This window comes from Stigmatopora argus, chromosome 8, assembly GCF_051989625.1.
Source record: "Stigmatopora argus isolate UIUO_Sarg chromosome 8, RoL_Sarg_1.0, whole genome shotgun sequence".
NCBI classification, from domain to species: Eukaryota; Metazoa; Chordata; class Actinopteri; order Syngnathiformes; family Syngnathidae; genus Stigmatopora; species Stigmatopora argus.
Window position 1 is genome coordinate 4,471,040 of NC_135394.1, and position 26,955 is coordinate 4,497,994.

A 26,955-nucleotide genomic window follows, 5' to 3' on the forward strand; every position below is an offset into this window, starting at 1 on the left:
CTGGAGTTAAAAGGTGCTCCCGTGGGCAGGATGGGACATTCAAGCCTTCAACTCTCAGAGAGGTGCTACAGCGTGAAGGTGGAGAGCAGTGTGACCCAAAAGAAGATCAAAACTTCACGCCGATTTTGGAGTATGAACCAATATACTCTAACGCTTTTGCTCTTGTCTCTTGGTGGTCTTGTGTGTGAGGGAGGTAAGTCAAATTAGAGGAAAAAAACAGCAACTCCAATGCATCTAATGTGTTAGTCTGTATTATGAACGACTTTGCCTGTTGATTTTTCTTAGGAAACGTGTGCTGTTCAGAGCCATGCCAGAACAGAGGTGTTTGCACAGCCCTAGGATCTGACGCTTATGAATGTGACTGCACGCGCACTGGTTATTATGGCCAAAACTGTACAACACGTGAGTACATAATACATCTAATCTGTCTGGTGTTATCAGTATATTGCATTGCTCGAGTGAGTAACATTTAAATCGGATCGTTACAGCTGAATTCCTCACCCGGGTAAAAGTGCTCCTGAAACCAACACCCAACACAGTCCACAATCTTCTGACAAACTTTAAGGGCTTCTGGAACATTATCAACAACATCTCTTTTCTCAGAGATGCCATCATGAAATATGTGTTGACGTGTAAGTGGTTTGATCCGAGCGCCTTGCCAGGTGATAGAATCTCAAGAAAGCAAGACTAATAGCTTTTCTTTTTTTAAAATTTTGTAGCCCGCTCACACATGGTGGACAGCCCGCCAACCTACAATGCAGACTACGATTACAAAAACTGGGAAGCCTATTCCAACCTTTCGTACTATACGAGAGCCCTACCCCCAGTGCTGCAGGATTGCCCAACCCCTATGGGAGCAGTAGGTAAGTGTTCCTATCATTGCCTCAGAGAACCTGTTTTCTTAGATTCCTCAATCATTTGTAAGGGTTGGCTGAGTCTCGTTGCATCAGAGGAAGTAGTCTTGAAAATGGAAATTCTTCTGTCTTGGCAGGATTTCTGTGGGGGTGGATTAAAAAAAACTGGCTAAGTCAGGTTCTTTCAACAGATTTGTTAACCTATTTTAAGTCCAGCTCAATTGTGACTGTTGGTGTTCATTTTCAAGTGCTCACTATTAATTGTAGCATGGTGCTGAAAAGAATATGGCTAGATCAGCCGAGGAATACAAGGTTCTTTGACTAACTTGCTTTCATGTTTTATTTGTTCATGTAGGTAAAAAAGAGCTCCCTGATGCCAAGGTTCTTGCAGAGAAGCTCCTAATGAGGAGACAGTTCATCCCCGATCCACAAGGCACCAGCCTTATGTTTGCATTCTTTGCTCAGCACTTTACTCATCAATTTTTTAAAAGCGACCTGAAGAGAGGTCCTGCCTTTACACTTGCAAAAGGACACGGGGTAAGGGCACATTTTCAGCTGTCTCATGGGAAAATTCTTTAGAATTTCAGTGTATATATTAAATATGAATTATGTGTTTAGGTCGACCTCAGTCACATTTATGGAGACAACCTGGAGAAGCAACACAAACTGAGGCTTTTTAAAGACGGCAAACTTAGACACCAGGTACATGGTGAAACAGTGTGTGGTAATAGCTTCCCTTTCAGATGGCAAATGTGTCTCATAATTATATGTAATTACAGATGCTGGATGGAGATATGTACCCTCCAACAGTTAAAGATGTAGGCGTTGACATGCACTATCCTCCTCATGTCCCCGACTCTCACCGCTTTGCTGTTGGCCACGAGGCTTTCGGCCTGGTCCCCGGGCTCATGATGTATGCCACCATTTGGCTGCGGGAACACAACCGAGTGTGTGATGTTTTGAAGCAAACCCATCCATACTGGGATGACGAACGCCTCTTTCAGACGTCTCGTCTGATTTTAATCGGTGAGTTGATGAGAAAACCTGCTGTGAGGTTATTCAGGGGTGTCAAAACGGTCCTCAAAGGGCCGCAGTGGGTGCAGGTTTTCATTCCAACTCAACAAGAGGATAACTTTTGCAAGTGTAATCAGTTAATTAAAGTCAGGTGCTACTTATTTTAGAAGACACCTGATTGGTTGAAATGTTGGCACTGGATCGGTTGGAACAAAGGCCAGGACCCACTGCGGCCCTCGGCGGAATCGGTTTGACACATGTGGGTTAGAATAAAGAAGAAGTATTCAAAAGTGGAAGTTCTGTTTCACTAATCACCTAGCTCAGAGACTCTTGCGCACTCTAGGGGTTTTAACCTTCACATTATGAAACCGGATTTACGTCAGGAGGACATTTTCACTGCTTAAAGTTACATTGTCATCTCAATCCGCCGATTTACTTTAACAATATTGACCCTTATATTTTCCCGACAGGAGAAACCATCAAGATTGTAATTGAGGACTACGTGCAGCACCTGAGTGGCTATAATTTCAAACTCAAATTTGATCCTGAGCTGCTGTTCAGCCAGCGTTTTCAGTACCAGAACCGCATTGCATCGGAGTTTAACACCCTGTACCACTGGCACCCACTGATGCCCGACTCCTTCCACATTGAGGAGCAAAACTACAACTACAAACAATTTGTCTTCAACACCTCTGTAGTAACCACGCACGGCATTGCCAACCTGGTCGAGTCCTTCACCAAGCAGATAGCTGGAAGGGTGGGTTTGTGCGATTTTTATTGACAATGACATTCACAGTTGGAATACTTAATGCTTAATAGCTTTTCTGTCACTGCTTTTTAGGTTGCTGGTGGTCGGAATGTTCCTGCACCAATCATGTATGTGTCTATTAAGTCCATAGAGGACAGCAGAAAAATGCGTTACCAGTCTTTGAACGCCTACAGGAAAAGATTCAATATGGCTCCATACAAGTCATTTGAAGATTTGACAGGTGAGCTTAACATTACATTATTTGATTACCGTTTATCATATAGTAGAACTCAGAATTGACCTTTAAATGTGGATGAAAGCATTTTCACTAGTTTAGAGACTTGCTTTTCATCTCATGTTGAGAATAAGATTGAAGAGTTTTTGTCCTGTGAATAAGACGTAAAGTAAAAGAAGAATTTTCTTCCATCAGTTTAGAACAGGTGGAAAACTTTAAAAAGATACTTAACTAAGAAAAGGAAAATTCTAACACGTAACAGAAATTGCATTTGAACAAAATAAATAGTAGTAAAATTATACTTCCATCCATTTATTTTCACAAAACTCGTCCTGTTTTGAGTACTGGTACAGTAATTCTCATTCACATATACGGGCTGTTAAAAGTCCCCAATAAACTTAAAGTGTATTTTTGCAATGTGGCAGACATGTTAACTTTAAACCAGCCTCCCTATCATAAATATACACTATGTATCCAGTCTAAAATTAAGGCGCGTCTTCTCAAATAAACTAAAACGTAGATTGATGAACAGTAAAAATTAATTTCCTTCTTCTGTCTTCAGGGGAAAAAGAAATGGCAGCAATTCTAGAAGAGCTTTACGGAGATGTCAACGCTGTTGAGTTCTACCCTGGCCTACTTGTGGAAAAACCCAGACCCAATGCCATTTTTGGGGAGACCATGGTGGAGATGGGAGCACCGTTCTCATTAAAAGGCTTAATGGGAAACCCCATCTGCTCACCAGAATACTGGAAGCCCAGCACCTTTGGAGGCAGTGTAGGATTTGACATTGTTAATACAGCATCTCTGCAGAAGCTTGTGTGCAATAATGTGCGGGGACCCTGTCCAGTAGCATCATTTCGTGTACCTGACATCGAAGATACGGGCTCCTTTGTCATCAACTCGAGCACATCCTCCTCGCGCACTAGTGATATTAACCCTACTGTCATTTTGAAAGAAAGGACTACTGAGCTCTAAGGAGTTTTTATCCTAAATAAACTATTTATTTATTTATTTTGTAATTATTTATGGTATTTATTATAGCTGATATTTTAATTTAAGCAGAGGTTTGTACATAGTTTTCTATAAATGAGTGTGACTTTATTTATTAAAGGAGAGTTTATAAGTTATTGTTAAATAAATGACCTCAGTGATACCTGATACTTGAAAGTTAGTTTACAATTCCATTGTAGTGTATGTTTTGTTGTTGACGTCTCTTAAGATGAGTGCTGCTTATCTTCTACTTGTGATGATGTATTGTCTTCTGTTTTACTGTAACACAGTCAATTTTACTTAACATCTGGACTGCTAACATGGACAATAAAATAAGGCACTTGAATGGTGAAATTTGTAATGGTTCATATTATTGTGATGATTGTACAGTATTTCTAACAATTAAATTATTTCCAATACATCCATGTCTAAATGCGTTTATTTCAAAATTGACACACTGAAAGCTGTTGAGCACATATGTCAAAGTGGCAGCCCGGGGGCCAAATCTGGCCCGCTGCATCATTTTGTGTGGCCCGGGAAAGTAAATTATGAGTGCCGACTTTCTGTTTTAGGATCAAATTAAAATGAAGAGTATAGATGTATATTAAATTTCCTGATTTTCCTCCTTTTAAATCAATAATTGTAATTTTTTAATCCATTTTTCCGTGTTTTTAGTTCAAAAATCATTTTGTAAAATCTAAAAATATATTTAAAAAAAGCTGAAATAAACATTGTTTTAGATCTATAAAAAACTGAATATTCAGGGCTTTTAATCCAGTTCTTTTAATCCATTTATAAAAAAAAATCTAAATATTATATCTAAAATGGTCTGGCCCACGTGAAATCAAGGTGACGTTAAAGCGGCACGCGAACCAACCCGAGTCTGACACCCTTGCTGTAGAGAGTGACATAATATTAAAATTTAAGAACTTTAAAATGTAAATTTAAAAATAAAAGTTTTATAGATAAAAAATATGCACTCACCTGCTCAGATGGATGTTAACAGGTGTTTTCATTGTGTTCAAAAAACATCAGATATGAGACCAAATTTGAGCAAATTCAAATGGCAACTCTGTGGGTTTAAGAAACAAAAGCAAAAGAAATTAGAGAATAATAATTTTAGTGATCAATAACATTTTCTGATCGAGATGGGGGAAAAAATGAAATCATTCAATTCTGATTAAAATATTTAATGAAATCATCAAGCAAACAACTAATTCTTTCACCACCTGTGGCATGGCACTTGTGCTATTGAAGTGGGTGAGACACGCAAAGAGAGTGCTCGTCATCGACATGACTCCAACTTCCTCTGATTGCAGTTGCTAGATCATCTTTAGATGATGAAACCTTGGTTCGGATTCTTTTCCTCAAATTCCTCCACCAATTATGAGTTGGATTGAGATCCAGACAATTTGCAGCTCATGGCATTGACCTTACATGTGTGTTTTCACAATTTCTGCTCAATGGCAAGATGTATCATGATCTTAAAGAACAGCATCATCCTCAAACATTCCTTTTCTAATGTGATAGTAAATGTGCAAAAAAAGTCAACATAAATGTATGCGTTTATTAAAGATGAAAACAACTGCATTATTCCCAGTGCTATTCCCAGACTTGGAGCATCAATGACTGTGAAAACTGGCTTATCTGCATTAAACACTTTTGTGGCAACTCTTAAGAATTTTACTCTACCGGATACAACATTTTTAAACCTCATAGCCTAGTATGGTAAAAAAAAACGTTTTTATTATTATTTAACAACATATAAATAAGTCCAGCTTGCATTTAGGAAAAATCAGAATTTTAAAGCTGAGACCTTGCCATACAGCCGTAAGTAAACACGGATGACTCGTGAAGACAGAGTCTTACTGTGCACATGCGTGCGTAGTAACGAATCCATTTCCTTGACCATGTCTTTGCAATATGAACAGCTGTCCTGGAATTATCAAAATTGGGCTTCAAGACCTTTGGACAGTTTAGTGGCTTCATTTCCATTTCCATGCAAGTCTGTATACAGACAAAGGGACTAAATGTAAAAGCCTGGATTATAATCGGTGACCTCTAAATTGTGGGCTTGATGTTCTAACATGCCAGTAATTTATAATCATTCATTCAGTTCATTTCATGGTATCTCTGAGCATTCTCCATCAGTTCAAACGACTATTAAGACACTCACAAGCCTTGCCAGTATTGTCGCATGAACTGATGACCCCTCCTCGGAGGAGAGCCAAAGTGTCGTCCAAGACAACCACTAGAGTGACGTAAGAACAGATGTTTTAACCACATGGGCTTCCCGATTACCAATTTCCGTGAGTTATTACTACTACTATGTTAAAATGTCTTGCTTTTATTCACGCTTTCATGAAGATTCAGAAAAATTCCATGTTTACACAAGTATTTTTCCAGGAAATCTGTACAACACGATTTACTGTACATGAGGCGTAAGGATATGGCAGCCAAAATAAATATGATAAGAATAGGAAATGATTCGTCAGCCACAGAGACTGGCAGTGTAAGACAATTATTTTTCTTGGGCCGTAGTCTAAATCAAACAAATTGAAAACAATGTTGACGTGACTGTCGTCACAGTGTCGCGAGTCAAGGCACGGACAATTATGCCCTTCAAACATAACCAATAACAACTACATTTTCCCATCAACAGAGACAACACTCTCACTTTTTCCTGTTCACTCTGGACTATTAGTTTAGACAAGTAAAGACTTCACAGAAAACCCAGTAAATCACAATAAGTCATGTGCATCAGTAGTCATTTGAACTGCCTTACTTCCTCTGCCTGTCAGTTTTTGTCTTCCAAAAGACCAGTCATAGGATTGCCTTTCACAAATACCTGCTCCATCACGGCATGAAAATGACCTAATTGTGTGCGCACATTGTTCGGTTTCCAGACGGTCACTCGCCTGAGGAGTGTTGTTATTCTTCCATTACACAGAAATGCGTGGCATGCGCAGGTTCTGGTCCAGGAGAATGGACTATAGACACATCTCACTTTGTGAGTGTGTAATCAGGTTGAACAGGCTTTGAGTTCAGTTTAGGGGGAGACCAGGAAATATATGCTGGGTTTTTTTTGCCTAAATTTTGAACTCAGATCAAAGATGAGCGAAAAGGGGCGTTACGTGAGGGATTGCAGGTGTGGGCTCGAATCAATCATGAGCTCATGCAAGCTGCCGTGTAAACTTAAAGCTCTCACATTCACCCATCCACATCGCGTTATACTCAAATTCTGTTTGTGAATCAAAATGATGATTTATGTCAAACCCATAAACTCACGTCATTCTAAGGTCATTTTTATACCTAAATATGGACAAAAATCATTTTTGGTACCATGGTATGGACATTTTCAAACTGAATGTATAAGACTGGTCACTTTGACTGGACGGAGGGGACTCAAGATGACCAAATTCCCCCTTAACCAGTATTGCACCATATCCTGGAACACTATTTTTGCTTCATTTGTGTACACAGAAATGACTCAAGAAAACACTTGACATTGTGCTATGTTACCATCAATCTTTTATCTAGTGCAGTCCTCATGGAAGTCAAAGTGTCTTAGATCCTCATAAGTATTTTAAAGATGATATTATACATACTCGGTGGACATGAACTTAAAAAAACAACAAAATTAAACTACACATAATGGGTTCAGGACCATCTTAAATTTTACTGGGAATGAGTTATATTGATAAATTTAAGTGTTCATTTTCCTTTGAACAGGTTGATTAACAGTGAAGTGTGATTCTTGTATATATATTAACTGTTTTATCATTCTACTTGGCAGCCAAATTAGGATATCTAAGTAATATTGCTGAAACTCAAGTTTAAAAGTCTATAGAGCTTAACATCATACTACGTGAAACTTTTGTCTTGTATGTTTTTGTGTGATTTCTCTGTGAGGCATTTAAATTGCCTAAGGGAAAACATATGTGATGTCATTGTTACAAAAAACACTGGCTTCACTGGTTCATACACACTAAACTTTTTTTTTCTTCTGGGCAATCACATGACTGATTTATTTATCATTATTATTCAAATAATTTTCGACTGAATCTAAAGTAAACATTGAAGGAAAAAATCAAGATCAATTGACTAACAATCTGTATTTAAAATGTCCATAATTGAGCCAATCGCAGGGCACAAAGAAATGGACAACCATTCACGCTCACACTCATACCTAGCGGCAATTTAGAGTGTTGAACCAGCCGACCAAGCATGTTTTGGGGATACAGGAGGAAACCTGAGTACCCGAAGAAAACCCACGCAAGTCCTGGGAGAACATAAAAAATCCACACAGGAAGGTGCAAACCTGGGATTGAATCATCGACCTCAGAACTGTGAGGCAAACACAGTAATCACTCAACCACTGGGCCACTTAAACGTGTTATGTAGACAAAATAGTAACAGCAAATTAGAAATTGAAAATAGGAGAAAATTTACATTCTCATTCTTCAATATTGTCTATTTATCCACAGGAATATTTAAACTGGAAAATGTCATTCATGAGGATGACCTGACTCACCATCTCTATTAGTATTCACCTTAAAGGCGATTTGAACATTTCAGCACACTACTCTATATGACCAACAATGCACTTTTTTTTTTACTTGCTCACATACGAATTGGACACTCTAAATTTTCCCTAGGTATGGGTGTGAGTGTGCATAATGGTTGTCCGTCTCCTTGTGCCCTGCGATTGGCTGGCCACCGATTCAGGGTGTCCCCAGCCTCTGGCCCGGAGTAAGCTAGGATAGGCTCCAGCACCCCCGCGACCCAAATGAGGATAAAGCGGTTCAGAAAATGAGACGAGATGAGACGTTGCCAAGTGGCACAACAACATCTTTTCAAGGTTCAGGAATCAGTGGTGTCATCTTCTCTATCACACGGTATCACTGGGTGACATAGCAACATAACTATAACACAAAACAGCTGTGAAGCTTGCATATGAGGGCAATCTGAAAATTTACTATCCACCCAAACTTACTCACCTTTCAGACACGCGCAATAGAAACCATGTAAGGATTGCGAGAAGCATAACGTAGACGATACCACATACCCATGACATTAGAGTCATGGAGGGAGGATCAATCTATTCAACTGAAGACAGGTAATGACTCTTTGAAAGTCATACAGTATGAATGACTTTAATATTCAGAGTGTAGATATGATGTGCCTTGCATAACATGAGTTCACGTTAAGTTCAACCCATATACTGTATATCATCATAGACCCTATTATGTGTTGTTACAGTTTTTTTAAGCTCTGAAAGTTATCACAAATACCTTAGGAATGTCAAATATTTGGTTTAGTGTCTCCCTGGTTTAGCCGTTAGTAATATCCGGTGATTCTGGGATCTCTCCTTGACACACCCTAAGTATCTGTTATGTACCTGTTGATTTACCTGTACCGCTGTAGCTTATCTGATTTCCACTTTTATAGATCGCTTTCGAAACACTGTTTTACTCATAAAAGATAAAACAGTGACTGACTGTATACCTAAAGTTATGTCGCCACAATGAAACATTGTTTGTTTTGTAACTAACGGCAACACAAGGTAAGTCTTTAACTTAACTCAATGTGTACTTATTTATAGGACAATGTATAAAAAATAAGGTGGCCCGGCGGTTTGAGTGGTTAGCATGTCGGCCTCACAGCTCTGGGGTCCTGGGTTCAAATCCAGGTCTGTCCACCTGTGTGGAGTTTGCATGCTCCGCGTGGAATTTCTCCAGGTACTCCGCTTTCCTCCAACATTCCAAAATCATGCATGGTAGGCTGATTGGACACTCTAAATTGTCTCTAGGTTTGTGTGTGAGCTTGAATGGTTGTCCGTCTCCTTGGGTTTTGCGATTGGCTGGCGACCAATTCAGGGTGACCCCCCCGCCTCTGTCCTGAAATCAGCTGGGATAGGTTCTAGCACCCTCTGCATCCCTAGTGAGGATAAAGCGGTTCAGAAAATGAATCACTGTTTTAAAAAAATAAAAAGGGCTAGATATTTTAAACGAGAATACATAGTTATTGTAATTTGATATTTCAATTCGGATGAGTGGCGTAGACCTAAAGCAGCAGCACTTACATTCGTGAAATGTTATTTTCGCAGATTGAGATTCCATCATCTATACCGCGCATCCTTGTAAGGATTGCGGGGGTTGCCGGACCCTATCCCCACTGACTTCAGGCAAAAGGCAGACTACGCCCTAGAATGGTCGCCAGTCAGCCGAAGGTCACGCAGAGAGACATACAACCATCCGGACTCACAATCATACCGCCACCACCGAGATTCGAATCTGAATCTGAAGTCAGGCGAGTGAACGTCTACAGCAGTGGTCCCCAAACTAGTCCAGAATGGGCCGCAGTGGGTGCAGGTTTTCGTTTCAACCGGTAAGAGGAAACCTTTCCATCAATCTGTTATCCTAGAAGTGCAATCAGTGGATTGCAGTCAGGTGCTTCTTTTTTTCAGCAGAAGTCTCATTGGTTAAACTATTTGTGTTGGATCCAGTGGCGGTCCGTACATTTCCTAGTGACACCTTCAGCAAAAACTATTTTATGGCTATAAAACCTCTACTGCAGCTACAGCTGCGACACATAAAAAATCATCAATAATAACCTCATACAATTGAAATATTATTTAGGAATATAGCCATATTTTACTCACCAAAAATCCTTTTTAACTGTACACAATATCCATCCTCCTTTCTTTCTTACTTATTTTCTATCGCCATTGAAGCTAATGCTGAAAGTCGAGCCTGTCCTGTCGTATTTCTGGCATACGTTTTTATTCGATTTAGTGCTGAAAATGTTCGTTCCCGGTTCTGACAGGCTTGCTTGCTTTGGAGTTGTCCGACCTTTCTTAATGATGTCCAGCTTTTTTTTTCTTGAAAAGTCCGTCTTGAAAATGGCTTTAAATCAACACAACAATATATTAGCTTGTGCAGCTCGCTCCAGATACAGTTTGGTAGCTCTGGCTAGTCCACTCTATCACTAGCCAATCATAGTTGGTGAAAGCGATGACGTATCCCTATGCCTGCGAGAAGGCAATGACGTATCCCTACGCCTGGTGTTGCCAACTCGAAATCTGATTGGTTAAAGCAACAGTCTTATCGACACTTCTTTAATGCAGCAGAGCCTGCAGAACTGATTGTGAAGGCCTTGAGGCAAATTTCTGACCCTGGCAACAAATAATGGCTGAAATGTGATTGGTTAAATGCTTCAATATGAAAACACACATCTTGAAGCAGTGCAACCAGGGGGGAAACCAATGAAAGTAAGCTAACAGACAATTAGGAATTATTTAATAAGTATTCATGGACAAAATATAATTAACATCAGTCTGTGATTCAGATATTTCTTAGGCCAGCAGAGAAGGCCTTGAAGGCCCTGACGGCACACCACTGGTTGGATCAGTTGGAACAAAAACCTGCACCCACAGTGGCCCTCGAGGACTTCTGGAACCTTCAGCAAGCCTAACCTGGCCAAATATTTCCATGACATACTTTGCTCTGTTGCCACAACATGTCAGGGTAAGGTTAAAAAATAAATAAATAAAGATCTTTCATGCAATTCTTTGATGTCCTTCTCTTATTGTGTTGACGTTGTGATACAATTTGAAAGACAACACTTTAGATTGTTGTTTATGTCACTTAAGATGAGAAGGATAATGTTGCACGCACAAAATTCATTTATTAGGCTACCAACAAGTCTTGAATAAATTTAGTTTAAAACAGCTGGCCGGTTCTGTTTATAGCAAACTTGACTCAAACAAGAAACATAAACAGTTCACTGAAGTGGAGGTTTTAGTAAACAATGCATCATTTAGTCATCTGTTACAACGTCAGAAAAGCGTGTAACAGTAAAAGAAAAACATTATACGTATTTCTAACATCTTCCTATGATTACTCACAGATTTTCACAAACCTCACTTGTGTTTTACAATTCCATTGGTTATATGATGGATTCAATTCTTCTAGTAAAGGGTGAGTGTTGTTACACTGATGACAGAAATAATATTCTTTTGCCACGTTCTACTTTTCAAAAAATCACTTCAATACCCCTGAATATTTAAAAAATGTGTCACTTAGATTTTTTCAAAGTATTTTACTGCTATCGTGCCTCTTTAAAGAGCGTGAATAGGAAATAAATGCAGCACACAGGTGGGTTATATTCATTTTATCCATCATTTGTTGAAAAATCCATCCATCCATCTATTCTGAACCGCTTATTTGCACAACGGGGTGCAGGGGTTGCTGGAGCCAATCCCAGCTAACTACGGGCACACATGGAGGACACCCTGAATCGATGGCCAGCCAATCGCAGGGCACAAGGAGATGGACAACCATTCATGGTCAAACTCATATCTAGGGGCAATTTAGAGTGTTCAACTAGCCTACCTTGCATGTGAGAACATGCGAGGAGAACATGCATACTCCACACAGTGAGGACCGACCTGGCAATCGACCCCAGAACTCCGAGGCCGACGCGCTAACCACTCGGTCACTGGCCTCCCATGTTGAATAATATAAAAAATTATTATTCATACAATAGATGTAAATGTATCTACAGAGTCACGCTCTAACAACATGAATGACTAGTGAAATTTAGAGTGAAAGCTAAGCAGGAAGTTTATGTGAAACCGGACAATTGGTTTCAAGTGAGAACTATTTCCTGCTTAAAATACTAAACGCGATAAACAGCTACATGTAAACTCATCTACTGGTAGGGTAAATGTTTGCACTCTAGGCCAAGGGTGGGCAAACCAGTCCTCGAGGGCCACTGTGGGTGCAGGTTTTTGTTCCAAACGATCCAGCACAGACAGTTTAACCAATGAGATTTCTGCAGAAAACAAGAAGCACCTGACTCCAATCCACTGATTGCACTTGTAGGACACCAGATTGGTGAAAAGGTGCCCAAAATCCCAAGTTAATGTATTAATATAATCACTGAAAAATAGCAAATATTGATATACATGTTCATGTAATGGTTCAATGCTTTGCCAGATTTTTATTATGATTATTATTATTATACAGAATTAAATTCCCATTATGTTCTTTCAAATGGATTCATCTTATGTAAGGAAATGTGTATTATGGATTAATTCATTTTCTGAACCGCTACATCCTCATTTGGATCTTAAATAGATAAAGGAGGGACAAAATATATATATAACATAAAGTAAATATTTTGTACTTTATTTAGTGCATAATAATAAACTCAGCAAGTTGAACGATATTGTTATGAATTACTACAAGTAACTTTTATTTTCAATGGAATGTTAATTCATTCGTTTTCCGAACTGCTTATTCTCACAACAGTTACGGGGGTGCTGGAGCCTATCCCAGCTGACTTCGGGCCGTGGTCGGGGGATACCCTGAATCGGTGGCCAGCCGATTGCAGGGCACGAGGAGACGGACAACCATTCACGCTCACACTCATACCTAGGGGAAATTTAGAGTCTCCAATCAGCCTACCATGCATGTCTTATAATGTGGGAGGAAACTGGAGTACCCAGAGAAAACCCACATAGGCCCGGGGAGAATATGCAAACTCCACACAAGTGGACGGGACCTGGATTTGAACCCAGGACCCCAGTGCTGTGAGGCCGACGCGCTAACCACTGAATGTATTCTGGATACTCACACAATACTTAATATCATGCACTTCAAATGATCTTGTTACATTTTTCCCACTCAGAGAGAAAATGCAGAAAATCCTTGTGTGCGTTATTTTATAATCTGTTGTCGCGCCTTCCTTGAGGTCTAATCCTTTAAAAATTAAACCACATATTCATGCTCTTCCTCCATCCTCGTCACGTGCATATCACTTCATTTTGATATTCAGCTTCTCAATGTTATCATTGACTCATAGCTCTGCCCTTATGTGCTTTCTCTATTCATTTAACTTTTAAATGAAAAAAATACTACTTGGGGCCCCAACATTTCAGTGGCAGATAATTTTTTTTTTTTTTTTTAAACGACCTTTTCTTATATTCAATGGCTCCTTTACAGACATGGTGGTCATTTGAGGCATTGTGTAGTTTGTATTGTGTTACTGTGGCTCCTCCCAGTGGACTGCGTGGATACAAAGACAAAAACAAAACAAAAAAACAAAAAAACCTTCACATGTTCCCTTGAAATTTAAGCTGTCCTTCAATTGGGACCCTGAATGTAATATAATACTGTAGTCATGAATGTTAAAGAATAGGTCATAATATTTATCCTATATATTCCCTTCCTCCCTCACACGTAACTCGATTCCTTGAAGATCAAGTGATAAACATTACAGAGAAAAGTGTATAAAGAGACTTTGTATCATCAATGAAACGCTTGACCCTTTGTGTCAAATGAAATTCAATCTATCTGTCAGGATTAGTTTAGGATAGTTTCACATTATTATATATTTGCTTGCAATGAAGAAAATGCTTTGCTTTACTATTAAACTTTGCTCATTATCATTAGAGGATTGTGAGTTTCACGTTATTATATATTTGCTTGCAATGAAGAATATGCTTTGCTTTACTATTAAACTTAGTTTCATCTTATTATATGTTTGCTTGCAACAAAGTAAATCCTTTGCTCCCGAGAACCTTAGTTAGACTAAACAAAGAGAAGCCATAACACCTTGGACTGCTTGGAGTGGCCAAAACAAAGAAGATCCAAAACACCTTGAGCTGCACATGACTTTCAGACCTTCATTTGTTTTGACTATATTGATGTCTCACTTTTGTTTCCAACCCTCGAGCCCCTGAGAGTTGAGATGTCCATTGTAACTTTGTTCCTTGAATTTAATAAACAACAAAAATCATAACTATTAGTATTTATTCATTCATTCATTCATTCATGGCATGGTGAAAGAGTGGTTAGCATGTCTGCTCAATGTTCTGAAATTGAGGGTTCAATCCCTGGCTGGTTTTTGCCTTCCTGTGTAAATTTGCATATTCTACCCATGCCTCCGTGGGTTTTCTCTGGGTACTCCAGTTTCCTCCCTCATCCTAATAACATTCATGGTACGCTGATGACTCCAAATTCTTCCTAGATATGGGAGGTGGTTCATCGCCTTTTGCCCTGCGATTGGCTGGCAAATAACTCAGGGTGAACCCTGTCTACAGTCTGTTGTTGGCTGTGATAGGCTGTGGCACCCCTGCAACCATTGTGAGGATAAGCTGTAAGGAAGATTGATTGAATAATTTATTTTTTCATTCATTTTCATTCATTACATAAATTGCTAATAAATTAAATGAGTATTTGAGATGCTGTCCAAAGTTCCAAGACTATCTTTCTGAAAAAATGATACAATCTGGATTTGTGGATTAAAGAGAACTCTTCTGAGAAGTTCAGTCAAGCAGACATGCCTGTTATGCATTGATGTTGAAAAAAGAGATGTTTATGATACTGTCATTGCAGGGAACAAGCAAAATATTTGTAGTGATTTTTTAATCATTATTTTAATTGATTTTTAAAAAAACAAGCCACGAGAAACAAATGCGTTCTGGTCAGTACTTTTTATACTTGTATTTGAGCATTTTATGGGCCCTCTTATTCAGGCGACTACGTTGCATGTTAAAACAGACCTACCGAACAACAGAACGTCATGTTAAGCTGAAAGGAATTTAGGAGCGTTTCCGATAACACTGCAATAGCCTGGAGTTATCAAAATATAGGAAGAATCACAATCCTTCCCGGTAACAGTGGTGATATAAACGTGTTAGAAGAAAAAAATCATTGGCAGGCAAAGGAAAATTATAGACTTTAATCATATGGTTTTACAGAATTGCTCAGGAATTACAGCTCAGTTTTCAAAGACTTTTTAAAACAGTGGTTTCCAATCTTTAACACTAAGTATCACAAAAATGCTGGGATCTCCCCGTAGAATACCATAAAAAATGGGGCCCTGGTTTTATTCATCATAATGTGCAGTATTTCAAGGTTGTTGTAAGCCACAGGGACAGCTTTAATTAACACGGCAGTTAAATATTGGAAAAACAAGTTGATGTTCAATCTCAATGTATTAAAAATTATGTAGCGTGGGGTACTGGAGCCTATCACAGCCAAGTATGGGCACCAGGCGGAGGACAGCCTAAATCGGTGGCCAGCCAATTGCAGGGCACAAGGAGACGGACAACCATTCACGGCCACACTCATACCTATGGGGATAATTTAGTGTTCAACCACCCTATCATTCATGTTTTTTAGGATGTGGGAGGAAACCGGAGAACCCAGAGAAAGCCCACGCAAGCCTGTGCGAACATGCAAACTCCACATAATGAGGACTGGGATTGAACCTCGACCCCAGAACTGTGAGGCCAAATCAAATACTATATATATGTATATGTATATATATATATATATATATATATATATATATATATATATATATATATATATATATATATATATATATATATATATATATATATATATACACATATACATATATATATATATATATATATATATATATATATATATATATATATATATATATATAAAAACAGCGCTGCTCACGTATTACCATATTGTCCATTCTTGGAAAATGTTCTGCTCAACTGTCTACTTTATTCCATTTTAAGCATCAAGTGCTTACGTAGAGAATGAGATGATGAAAAGCCCCCCTGACATGCGTCGCTTTTCTGAATTTAAAAAGTCTGCTAATCCTTTAAGCCAATAGATACAGGACACAAATGGACAGAGAGACAGGACACAAAAGTCAAACACAATTCCACAACCTACTATAAAAAAACCTTTGGTGACTCAGTCAGTATTTTTAGATAATCGAGAACATAGAGATAATCAAAGTAAATTAGGTCGTTGTATACTTAGCTTTTAGGTGTTTTGCAAGTGATAATGCTGTATCTTTTTGGAGTGAATTTGTGTGGTCAAAGGTGAAAACAAATTTATGTGATGCACATTTTGTACAGTAGCCTATATATTAAGCACATACATCAACATCACATCATCCACAAGGATATTTTCAGAAATTAAATTTTAAAAAAGCCATAATAGGTATTTCCGCCTTTGCAAAGCTACAGAAAATGTGAGTGAATTAATAAAAAAAAATAGAGCTCATAGACAACAGAAGGACTTTTGTGTTGAAAAGTCACGTGATGGAGCATCTTTAGCTAGAGGTGCTTTATGTTTTGTGAGCTAACTATTATGTGTTCATTTCATGTGACTCTGTGAATGCCTCAGAGATACTTCATTGAATTACAAACAAGACATCCTTTTAACATTTCAAGAATCGTGTCCTTGCTTCCGTGAAATCTTGTGATTTGTTCTGTTTGAGGACACGATTTGTCAAGAGGGAAAACCTGAAAGACAATCCTGTAATGATGCTTTAATGTAGGGACCAAATCAGATGCCTTATTGATGAGAATATTTATCAATAGTCTCTCTCGCTTTCTCTCTCTCTCAGTCTCTCTCCTGCTCTCTTTAGTTCTCGCACTCATTTACTTGGGCCCTGTCTCAAGTGGAGGCTTCTAATTCCCGAAGTGAAATCCTCTTAGGATCTATTTCCGTTGGGTCCATAGCATCTTTTTTTTTTCAAATCTCCAAAAGATCCTGCTGATTGGCTGGGTAGAAGCAACGCAAGCACGCAAAAACACCAAACACACCAAGCAGTGACAGACAATTCCTTTAAGGATCGAGTGGAGACCAGATCAACGTTTCTTTGCAGAAAAGATATAATTGCGAAAGGTAAGAAATTTATTTCTATCTAAATGCTATCATACATCTTATATTCTTCATGTTAGGTATTGGTTTACAATCTCTTAATGTTTAGATTGAAATTCTTTAGGTCATTATGCTACTTTCTTTACCATTTTCACCACTTTTTATTTGAAATTTAAAGTTAGATTATATGATTATGATACTGAGAGATTTTATTTGAGTCAGATCTTGAACAAAACCTAAAGCAGTTTATTTTGTCACTGTCATGGGCCCAACTTTACTCCATGAAATCATTGCGTTTTGGTCTTTTTCAAATACATAAGCACATCCGCAAATGAAACAATAAAACATTCATCCAGGACTTCATGACTTCCAGCTAGAACTAATCAAGGAAAATGTCCCCAGTAAGAAAAAACATCAGCACAGATCCTCTTTATAGCTGCACATAAGAAGGAATATGATGTTATTTTGTCACTGTGGCAATTCCATCCCATGAGATTTTGATTGTAGAAAATCTGGCTACTAGTCAAATTGTCAAATAAAAATCAAAGCATCACCAAGTCAATAGATATTCATAAAGAAAAGTTGGTGCGACATTGGCATGACTGCAACTCTGTTCATATTTCACCTTATAAAAACATGTATAGTATAGTGTAATTTAAAGCCCTATTAATGCCAAATATTGCTTATGTAATTCTTGTTCATTTGACAACTCGCTAAACACTTTAAAGGCAGTATTTCTGGGACTAATAAAGCCACTAAGCAATCGCCTGCTAATCCTCCTAATCCAGAATTACTTTAATTAAGTATCATGGGTGCCCTGCGATTGGTTGGCCACCAATTCAGGTTGTCCCCCACCTTTTCCTCGAAGTCAGATGGGATGGGCTCCAGCACTCCCCGTGACCCTTGTGAGGATAAGAGTTACAGAAAATGAACGAATGAATCAATGAATGAATACATATCACGGGAATCACTTAGTAAACAAATCTAGACAGATCTATCTAATAGCAAAGTCAAACATGGACTTGCATAAAAATATCTTAACTAGGTATAGGTAGTTACTGTCACGCCAAGTGCCTAATCCCCTTATATGGTCGTTCTTTGCTTTACACAGAAACATGTGTGATCTGCTTGACCTGGAGGAAACAGCAACCCAAACAGGTGAGTGAAACAGTATTCTAAAAATATATATATTACATTTTAAACCAGTCTCTCAAATACTTTGTGTCAATTATAATTAAAACCGAGGGTTAAGTCCTCTGAGCATTCCCCATGGCAATGAAATGGGAAGTATGTTGTACGTGTACAATGAATGAATAGGCTTTCTTGAGATGAACATGACCAATTACTCTCTAAATCACCATTTAAGCATTAAACAGAAGACAGATACTGCTTGCCATGTGAGACTACTACTCAAACTCAACTATGTGATACTATGTTTCATTATTTCAAAGGTCCAAAGGGTGTCATCAATGACTGGAGGAGGTTTAAGTTGGAGAGCATGGACCAGGAAAACCTGCCAACTGCAAAACGGGAACTGCTCAGACAAATGTCATCCCCTCATCGGAAAAAGGATGACGCAAGATCAAATCTTAATCGCAAGGTACACATTTGCATCGAAGAGTTGCAAACATTGAATTGAATTGAATGCTTTTATTGTCATTATACTGTATAATGAGATTTAAAGCCTCACCACGCAGTTCACAATCCCAATAACAAACAAACAGACAAATAAATAATAACAATAACTAATAAATAAATAAGTAGTTAACAACTCCGGTTACCACCTCCACCTCAAAAACATACATGGAAGGCTGGTTAAATACTCTAAATCAGGGGCGGCCAAGTCCGGTCCTCGAGAGCCCCTATCCAGTCTGCTTTCCATGTCTCCCTCCACCAACACACCTGAATCAAATAATCGGGATCGGTATGAAGCTTATAGACAGCTTGCTGATGAGATGATCATTTGATTCAGTTGTGGTAGAGGAGGGAAATATGGAAAAGGGGGTCTCAAGGACCGGACTTGGCCATCACTGCTCTAAATTGCCCCTTGGTATGACTGTGAGGGTGAAAATGTCATCTCTCTCCTAGTGCCCTGCGATTGACTGGCAACCAATTCAGTGCCTGTTGCCCTTATTGGCTGGGAATAGCTCCAGCACCCCTTGCGACCTTTGTGAGTATAAGTAGTACGGAAAATGATTGAAGTCATATTAAGGAAAGGCAATCAAACTCAAGTGTGAATCATGGCACATTAAGCTACTTGCTATTTTTATATACTAACTAATATAGTCATAAAGTAGTTACTGTATGTCAGTATATCGGGGTGCACTAATTTCTTGTTCATCTACAGCAGGGGTCCCCAAACTTTTTCTTGTGAGGGCCACATAACTTTTCCCTTCTCTGATGGGGGGCCGGTGTCAGTTTGTAACAGAAAAAGTGTGACGATCGTAGGGGAGCTTAATTTTTTTTTATTGTTTTCCAGAAAGCCACACATAACTAAATAACCCTTTCCAGGTTCTTTACAGAAAAAAAGTCAGGAAACATATAATAACTATTAATGAAATAAATAATAACTAAATAACCCTCTCTGAGTTCTTCACAGAAAAAACTGGAAATAAATAACACTATTCATGAAATAAATAATAACTAAATAACTCTCTCTGGGTTCTTCATAGAAAAAAAAGCCATGGAACATTAACTTTCTGTTGTGCCATGCACAATCTTCTCCCTTTGCTCTGAAGTTTATGCACGACACCACAACCGTCATAACAGAATCACGTCAACATTTTGCAGCACAGTGCTTGGTGGTGAATTTGGCAGTGGACTCGTATCGGGGCGGTGAGACCCCTTTTTTCCAACTCCCGGTTCATGCGTCCCATTATTAGACCGCGAGTTTCGGCCACCATGCTAGGAGCCCCGTCAGTCGTGATGCTAGCTAGCTTTGACCAGTCCAGGTCCAACTTCTCCATGGTTTGGCACACTTTGTCAAAAATATCCTCTCCCGTTGTAGTCCCTTTGAGACTTTGGAGGGCTGCCAGATCCTCGCAAATCTCAAAGTTTGCGCTAACTCCACGAATAAAAATGAGCAGTTGCGCTGTGTCTTGCACGTCCGTGCTTTCATCCAGTGCTAATGAAAAAAAGTCAAATTATTTCGTCTTCTGCTGCAGCTGGGCATATACATTACTCCCGATTTCTTCAACGCGTCTGGTCATTGTACTCACTGACAGACTTACGGCATTAAATGCATCTTTCTTCTCGGGACACACCTCCTCCGCGACAGTATCCATACATTTCTTAACAAACTCTCCATCAGTGAAAGGCTTACCGCTGCTTGCTATCAATTTAGCAACCCAAAAGCTGGCCCGAACGGATGCCTGGTTCTGCTGAGATAGTAGTCCACTTTTTCGCTTTGAGTTTGTCTGCTCGTATTTGGCCTTGCAATCTATCGTACTTGTCTTTGTGACGGGATTCATAGTGTCGGCAAAGATTGTATTCTTTGAATACCGCCACCGTCTCTTGACAAATGAGACAAACAGCCTTTTCTTTGCATTGAACAAAAAAATAATCGTTTGTCCACTCCAGGTTAAGTACCCTGCATTCTGAATCAATTTTTCTCTCACCTAACTTTTTCGCCATTATTCCGTTCTCAAACAGGTTGCAGTTTTAATATGCTTGAATAGTCCGTGATGGTCCCAGGGCTTCGCCCTCACCTGCGATCGTCCCGATGTCTCGGTAACACTGCTCGTGCATGCAACGGTGGACGTGCCCGCATGCATCAAAGGGAAACACTCTCCCCGCGCGTGTCACCAAAGAAGCAATGCGAAGCCCCGCTTCACTGGGATGATTTGTGGGCTCAGCAGGGGTGCAATGAACCAAACACAAGATTAAAACGTCCCAGTCTTCAAGGCCAAATAGGAAAAAAAATCCGATAGCGTCTCTGGTATTGTTCAGAGGGCCGGTCCAAATGTGCCGGCGGGCCGCATCCCAAAAAATAAAAAATAAAAAAAATAAACAAAAATAAAAAAATAAAAAATAAAAATTAAAAAAAATAAAAAAAAAAATCCGATAGCGTCACTGGTATTGTTCAGAGGGCCGGTCCAAATGTGCCGGCGGGCCGGATACGGCCCGCGGGCCGTAGTTTGGTGACCCCTGATCTACAGCAAGGGTGTCAGACTCGGGTTGGTTCGCGGGCCGCTTTAACGTCAACTTGATTTCACGTGGGCCGGACCATTTTAGATATAATATTTAGATTTTTTTTTTATCAATGGATTAAAAGAACTGGATTAAAAGCCCTGAATATTCAGTTTTTTATAGATCGAAAACAATGTTTATTTTAGCTTTTTATATATATTTTTAGATTTTACAAAATGATTTTTGAACTAAAAACATAGAAAAAAATTGATTAAAAAATTACAATTATTGAATTAAAAGGGGGAAAATCAGGAAATTTAATATACATCTATACTCTTCATTTTAATTTGATCTTAAAACAGAAAGTCGGCACTCATGATTTACTTTCCCGGGCCACACAAAATGATGCGGCGGGCCAGATTTGGCCCCCGGGCCGCCACTTTGACACATGTGAGCTACAGCATGTTGCTGCATCTATGATACATTTTGGAACTGTAAACAGTAGTGTATGTCTAATTATGTGTTTAAGTGTTAGCATTTGTTTTTTAATATACCACAGTACTTTTGTAAATATGAGTGTACGTTTGAAAACTATAATCTATTGTCCCTGCTATTTTAATCCATGCAAAATAATTGCTAAACATATCATAAAAATAATAAACCATACATTTGGAATTACTTTCAGATGAGTGTGCAAGAATATGAACTCCTTAAGGAGGAGGATGAGAGCTGTCTTAAGAAATACAGAAAACGTTGCATGCAGGAAATGCATGACAAGCTCAGCTTTGGGCCGAAGTTTGAAGGCGTGCACGACCTGGACAGTGGTGAGGCGTTCCTTGAAGTCATCGAGAAGGAACATCACAGCACAGTGGTCGTAGTCCACATTTATAAGATAGGAGTCAAAGGCTGTGAGGAGCTCAACAATTGCCTCGACTGCCTGGCCACAGAGTATCCCACTGTTAAATTCTGCAGGATTGATGCCGTCTCCTCAGGTGCTGCTGAGAGATTTTCAGATGAGGTGTTACCCACGCTTTTGGTCTACAAGGCAGGTGAACTGCTGGGGAACTTCTTGGCCTGCACACAGCACCTAAGCGAAGAGTTCTTTGCTACAGACGTGGAGACCTTCCTCAACAGTTATGGTTTGCTGCCAGAGAAAGAGGCACCTATGACCACTGAAGAAGAGGAAAATGATGTAGAATAATCAATTGCTTGTGACTGCTAAGTAAACTAAACAAAGTTTTCTGGTGAGTTGTAACTAGGGCCTAATAAGCATTATTTTCATATCAAAAGATAACTAAATCTGTGGTGGAGAAGGGGTTTTTGAGAGGCTATTTTGACATCGCAATGGCAAAGGTTTCTCTGGCATGGGTGTACCCCAATCTGGTTCGAGAAATTAGACTGGATTTGTGTTTTAAATCATTGAATCAGCATCACCCAAGAAAAAGTCAAACCAAGCTAATGTTAATTGCACTTTAGTGAAAAAGATCATTGTTTTGCAATGTTATAATATTTCAAACACTTAATGGAAAAGTGCATAATGCAATATTTCAAAGTCTTTTAGTACTTTACTGGATTTGTTTATAAATCCCAAATTTATACTAAGATACATAAGATTGTTTTGATAGTTAAAAAAAAAGGGCTGTTTTTGGTAACATAATTTTACCAAAGAAATGTTAGCGCAAAATTGAGTGTAAACACATCTGAATGTATGAGTAAATGTATTTGAAAATAAAGTATTATGTTTATGCATTACAGTATTTAATAAAACCAAACAATTCTTGGACTATCATCATATTCTTGCAATGATTATTGGAAAACACACCATACATTTTGACAGTAATACAGTGAATATGCCCATAAATCTGGAGAACACAATTTACTTCAATCACAAGCGCATGTCAAAATGTCAGTCTTTAACATTTATCTATATAAGGACACCATTTTAAGAAAATCCAAATTATTGCTGTTTTGCATGTTTGTAGTATTAACAATCATTTTAGTTTCATAGGAATATTGGAGTATACAGGAATATATTTACCAATTTTGTCATACGCAGCTGGGTATGATGACAATTAGGCTTTTGTCAAGTCAATGATGATGACAAAGCCTATGTCCGATTATTATTATTATTGTTAACAAATATACTTTAAGCATATGAAAAGGAAAATATAGAGGTTTGAGAGGGTTTTTTTCTTGTGTTCTTCTTCAGTTTTAATTTCCCAACACAGTAAGGTAGTGCTTGACAGTCCTATCTCACAATCACAAGATTCTGGGTTCTCTCTGGTTGAATGGTTAGTTGTATTCCAAAAGGAAAGATGGAATGTTTAAACTATTTTTTTTTACATTACATCTCCAAGATCAGATTTGTTATTCACGTTTTAGTTAATTTTGTTATTCCTTTTAAAAGTGCGCCTGGCTGATTCTACCTGATCCTCTTTTAGTTTTGAATAACTGAGGGAATTACCAGATGATCACGCTAGCTTGATGTTATTGTCTCTTTGCCAGCCCCTCAGTCTAGACTCATTAATCCATCACCTCCAATTTTTATCATGGCTTAAAATCAGTTCTTCTCTAACAGGGGGGAGGACCCCCTGGTTTGGGATGTAGCAAGGGCAGGTTTGTGTGGTTGACCCCAAAGAGCTTGCCTATTTTTTTACTATAATAAAGTGTCATTGCACCAGGGAAGGTGATAGCACTCTTGCAGATGAAATATTAGTTCTGTGTAGGATTTTTATGCACTAATCATGCACATGTAAGGGGTGGCCCGATGGAATGAGTGGTTTGTGTGTCGGGCTCACAGCTCTGGGGTCCTGGGTTCAAATCCAGGTCATGTCTATCTGTGTGGAGTTTGCATGTTCTCCCTGGGCCTGCGTGGGTTTCCTCTGGGTGCTCCGGTTTCCTCCCACATTCCAAAAACATGCATGGTAGGCTGATTGGACACTCTAAATTGCCCCAAGGTATGGGTGTGAGAGTCTTAAATTAATAACATTATTTTATATTATAATGTCAATAGTGTTTATATGTAACTCTTATGTAACTATATTGATTAATCTATAGGATAAGAACCAGGCTCTGGAATTGCAGTATTGAAAATGAATGAATTTATTATGTATTAATGTATCAAGGTTCAGTAATATGTCTCCGGATATGAATTAATTCCAAATTAATTTGCAGGTGATTAAAATTTTCCAGTTACAAATATAATTATCTTTTGATATACACCTGTGATTTCACATAACCACATCTGACAAGGCAGGCTCAAGCTGGTAACAGCTCAGATGCCTGAAATTTTTTTTAGATTATTTTTAAAGTAGGAGTTTCTTGACTTGTCACAGCATGTCGGTTAAGCGGCAAGACAGATGTATACCGGACATTGCAGTGGCATTAATTGTCTTCCATCAGAAACTGAAGATACAAGCAAACAGTACTATAGATCAAAATTTGTGTAAAATTTCTGAACACCTTATAATGGACTTCTTGTCATGTGTATACTATGCCACTAGAAAAAAAATTCAGAAAATGAAAAAACAATATTTTGTAGAAAACAAAATGCTAAAAATTAAAAGCACTTTCAGATATCTGTCTTCTCTAACAGTTTTTCTAATCTGTCTTCCCACTATTTAACTGCATTTTACTTCCCGTTCCACTTACTCCGTCTGCAAGATGGTAGGCCTTTCTAAACCTCCAGTTTTCTAAATGACAGCCATAAGGAATAACCTTATCACCCATAGCCAACCAATTTGCTCGTTTTAGAACATTGCAAACTCATTCCCCCATGAAAGCTGGTCGCCTACAAAAAACAAATGTGAGAGAGGAGAGTATACTACAGAGGGTCTCAATGGTGTCATGTTCCGCTGCAGGCCTGCTTGTGTTTTTCCATTCCATAGCCCAGGTGTTTGTCGGTGGGCGGAGCTCCCTGCATCTTACCTGCGTTCCATCAGAACAGAATTTAAACAGAGGCCGGCCAAGAAAGGGGTGCTGAGATATTGCCTTGCTAGTTGCCAGCACCAGTTTGTCATTTTGTGCCTTTGTTCTTGACATTCTTTGCTAGATGTGTGTTTGTCTTGTTTATGATTTGATGATAGTTATATGGTATTTTGGTATCCTCTGCCTTGTGTAGGTATTGAGTGTTTTTTGTTATAGTTGTACCCTTCCCTTGCTCATTGCCTCGGCTACATGACAGACTGAATGCAATTTTTCATCAGAACATGTTTCAACATAGTGTTCCTTCTTTGTGGTCATTGCCTAATCAGCCAACAGTGTTCATGCAGGACAACGTTCAATGTCGAACAGTAGAATGTGTTTCTTGAAGCTGAAAACCAAACTAATGACATGGACTCCCTACATTTCTGATCTCCCAATAGAGAACATCTGGAGGCAAAGTAATGGTCAAGAAATCCACTTCAATCACTGAGCTGTGGAGAAGACTGAAAGAAAAGTGACCCAAATCACACCAAAATAGTTTAAGAGACTTGTGCTGTCCTGTGGCTGCAGATGAGCTGAAGTCACTCAGAAAAAAAATAGTTGTGTTATTTTTCCATTTCACTGTCATCCTTGCTCTCTAATTTTGATCATTAAGTTTTCTGAAAAGTATGTACAATATTGTTGTTGATAATTTTTTATTTTATCAAAGACCTCGGGCATTTGGTGAGAGGAAATGGTTTTAGTCAAATGCTGGGTGACATAGATTCAGGAAAAAGGAGTTGTTTGTAAATTGGTCACAAATTTAGATCTAGCCTGGAGGGGTGACTGGTTCGAACACTCTCTTTTTATCAACACGCAAATAAATCAGAGAGGGAAAAGGACATTATTTTCTATTCTTGGTAAAATCATAACAGGGCGACTCATTATAGTGTCCAACTCATGTCTGCCGTTTTTGCCCCTCCACTGGTTACATGAGCCCACCCCCACATCTGACATTATACTCATCCAATTGATTATACAGATTCACTCATTCAATGATGCTTTTCCCCTTTTGTCTTTGGATTTGTGAGAACCCAGCTGGTACGCTCTAATTCACTCACATAAAAAATTTCATCATGGTGATGTCATGAATGCGCTATATAGCTCTCACTTGGTCACTCTCACCAAATATGGACAGTGAGTACAGAGGATGTTACATAATTCTAACAATATGTGGCCATGAAACAGTTGCTGAAGCAAGACAGTTGGTTTATGTATAACAAATGTTACCAAAATCACCATTCAAACCAGCACCTAAAATGTTACTTTGTTCTGTAGCTTATTTTCTTATTTTTGATGGTATAAAATAGACAGAGGTGCAGTCTGCAACACCCTCACATTATTCACCTTTAG

General features: G+C 38.7%; 2 protein-coding genes across 2 annotated transcripts; both read left to right on the forward strand.

Annotated features, from left to right (window-relative positions):
- Nucleotides 1–51: 51 nt before the first annotated feature.
- On the forward strand, nucleotides 52–4,262 carry ptgs2b (prostaglandin-endoperoxide synthase 2b). Its single transcript, XM_077607371.1, has 10 exons — nucleotides 52–193; nucleotides 286–402; nucleotides 489–632; nucleotides 720–863; nucleotides 1,210–1,391; nucleotides 1,473–1,556; nucleotides 1,634–1,880; nucleotides 2,339–2,625; nucleotides 2,710–2,857; nucleotides 3,414–4,262. Exons 1-10 carry the CDS (start codon nucleotides 133–135, stop codon nucleotides 3,824–3,826), a joined length of 1,827 nt encoding a protein of 608 aa, XP_077463497.1. The 5' UTR covers nucleotides 52–132; the 3' UTR covers nucleotides 3,827–4,262.
- Nucleotides 4,263–17,371: 13,109 nt separating this feature from the next.
- pdcb (phosducin b) lies at nucleotides 17,372–23,431 on the forward strand. Its single transcript, XM_077607372.1, has 4 exons — nucleotides 17,372–17,535; nucleotides 18,623–18,669; nucleotides 18,963–19,111; nucleotides 22,325–23,431. The coding sequence occupies exons 2-4, from the start codon at nucleotides 18,627–18,629 to the stop codon at nucleotides 22,838–22,840; spliced, it is 708 nt and encodes a 235-aa protein (XP_077463498.1). The 5' UTR covers nucleotides 17,372–17,535; nucleotides 18,623–18,626; the 3' UTR covers nucleotides 22,841–23,431.
- Nucleotides 23,432–26,955: the final 3,524 nt, after the last annotated feature.